A 2,570-nucleotide genomic window follows, 5' to 3' on the forward strand; every position below is an offset into this window, starting at 1 on the left:
TAGTCCCAGCTACTTGGGAGGCAGAGGCAGGAGACTCGCTTGAGCCCAGGAGTTGGAGGTTGCTGTGAGCTGTGATGTCACAGCACTCTATCCAGGGGACAGCTTGAGGCTTTGTCTCAAAAAAAAAAAATATTTCATACCTTGACTTTTTACCTTCTTTTCAATTGGCAAAGTTTTATGGTGTTTGACAATTATATCGATAAAGATAATGCAAATACTAAGCATCTCATCCTTTTTGGAGGGAGGAAGTCTGGCACCTAATCTAAGGTTCTCTTATATTGAGAAAAAATTAGTCTGAGAGTGACACAACTATAGCAGAAAATAAACTGGTTGGCAGGGAGTGGTGGCTCAATGCCTATAATCCTAGCACTCTGGGAGGCTGAGGCAAGTTGATTGCCTGAGCTCACAAGTTCAACCACACTGAGCCAGAGCGAGACCCTCTCTCTAAAAATAGCTGGGCATTGTGGTAGGTACCTGTAGTCCCAGCTACTTTGGAGGCTGAGGCAAGAGAATCGCTCAAGCCCAACAATTTGAGGTTCCTGTGAGCTGTGAAGCCACTGCACTGTACTGGAGTGTGACAAAGTAAGACTGTGTCTCAAAAAAAATAAATAAATAAACCAGTTATTTAGAGAGCAGTTATGACTAAAGAGTTCCATAGGATTTATTGTCCGCTTGTGTTACAGGAGGGGTTTTATTCCTGTGAAGTGTTCCTGTATAAGAGTATTCCTCTCTGGGATGGCCACTGTTGTCGGTCACAGTTCCTTCAGCTTCTGAGCTGGATTCCTTTCGGTAGCTTCTCTGGTATGTATCATGAAAATTTTGAGTCATTTAATTTTATTTGCTATGAATTAAAGGGATTTTGATTTATCTTTTCTTTTATTTCCTAGAGATGAAACCACTTCTTTTTGACCATCTAGCACAGCTCTTCTTTACATCAACCATTTATTTCAAGGTAAAAAAACAAACAAACAAAAAAAAAACTTAGATTCTATAGGAAGTATTTTTCTATTGTTGGTGGTACATCATTCCAAACTGCCATTACAGCACTGATTTTCTAACAGGATTCTTTTGGACCTGGGTTTTAAAGTGCTACACCAATCAACTCAAAGTTAATGTAGGGAATTTTCTGGGTTGTGTTTTGTTTTGTTTTGTTTTGTTTTTTGAGACAAAGTCTCACTTTGTCACCCCTGGTAGAGTACAGTGGCATCAAAGCTCATAGCAATCTCAGATTCTTAGGCTTAAGCCATTCTCTTGTCTCATCCTTTGTAGCTGGGACTACAGGTGCCTGCCACCACACCTGGCTATTTTTAGAGATAGGGTCTTGCTCTAGCTCAGACTGGTCTCCAACTCATGAGCTCAGGTGATCCACCCACCTCAGCCTCCCAGAGTGCTGGGATTACAGGTATGAGCCACGGTGCCCAGAATAATTTTCTTTTTAAGGTGGTGTCATGTCACATATAGTTTTCCTGAACTATTTCCACTTGTAGCAAATGGAAAAAGTGAATGAACAAGTGGCAAATGCTTATTAATAAAAATGAACTGGGAAATAGTTCACTGTGGTTTATATTTTTGTAGCTATGTTTAAATTCATTTCACAAATATTTACTGAGCACCTACTATGTGCTAGGTACAATTCTTGAATATAGTTGTGACCAGAGCAAACAAAACTCCCTGTGACATTTATATTGTATATTTATAATTTTTTTAGGCTGGGCGTGGTGGCTCACGCCTGTAATCTTAGCACTATCAGAGACTGAGGTGAGTGGATTGTTTGAGCTAAGGAGTTCAAGACCAGCCTGAGCAAGAGCGAGACCCTGTCTCTAAAAAACTAGCCAGGTGTTATGGTAGGTATTTTTAGTCCCAGCTACTCGGGAGGTTGAGGCAAGAGGATTGCTTAAGCCCAAGAGTTTGAGGTTGTTATGAGCTATGACGCCATGGCACTCTATCCAGGGTGACAAAGTAAGACTCTGTCTCAAAAAGAAAAATGGTGTATTTTCTGCTAATAAAATTGTTGTAACCTTATATGATATAAAATAGGTTGGAATTTTTGGAGTGGCTTCCAAAAAGACCTCTATGGCTTCGAGGAGTTCTACCTAAATGAGTTTGAGATCTGCTTTCTTATAGAACGTATATTTCTTTTCCAAAAGGACAGTATAAGTAATGTTTCTTTTACAACTTTTTAACCTTAAATCACTTACTGTTGGCCAATTTACAGAAAAATATGTTGTCCTGGCTAGTGTTTGTCATAATTGAATGGTACTTTATTAACTACCTATCATAGTCACTTTATTTGTGGTCTATTTATATTGCTTTTAACTTTTACTACCTAACCAGTACCATCATTCATATAACAATAGACACCATTACTCCTAGCTAATAAATTCTCTGGGATTTCATTTTGCAGTCTTTTTGTGATTCTGTTCCAACTTTCTAATTAGGTTATTCTTTATTTCTTCTGGTGTTTTTATTTTTTATTTTTTTGGCCTGGGCTGGGTTTTAACCCGCCACCTCCAGGATATGGGGCGGGCACCCTACTCCTTTGAGCCACAGGAGGTGCCCCTATTTTTTTT

The 2,570-nt window shown here is 39.2% G+C and overlaps 1 protein-coding gene across 1 annotated transcript in view; it reads left to right on the forward strand.

Annotated features, from left to right (window-relative positions):
* The window catches only part of CENPI (centromere protein I), a 109,633-nt gene that overhangs the window by 58,727 nt on the left and 48,336 nt on the right, over positions 1 to 2,570 (forward strand). The window contains exons 11-12 of the mRNA XM_003802969.2: positions 684 to 801; positions 888 to 952. Coding sequence (XP_003803017.1) covers positions 684 to 801; positions 888 to 952 — 183 coding nt within the window. The remainder of the gene's footprint in view (positions 1 to 683; positions 802 to 887; positions 953 to 2,570) is intronic.

Source organism: Otolemur garnettii, unplaced genomic scaffold (assembly GCF_000181295.1).
Source record: "Otolemur garnettii isolate 467f Iridium unplaced genomic scaffold, OtoGar3 scaffold00268, whole genome shotgun sequence".
NCBI classification, from domain to species: Eukaryota; Metazoa; Chordata; class Mammalia; order Primates; family Galagidae; genus Otolemur; species Otolemur garnettii.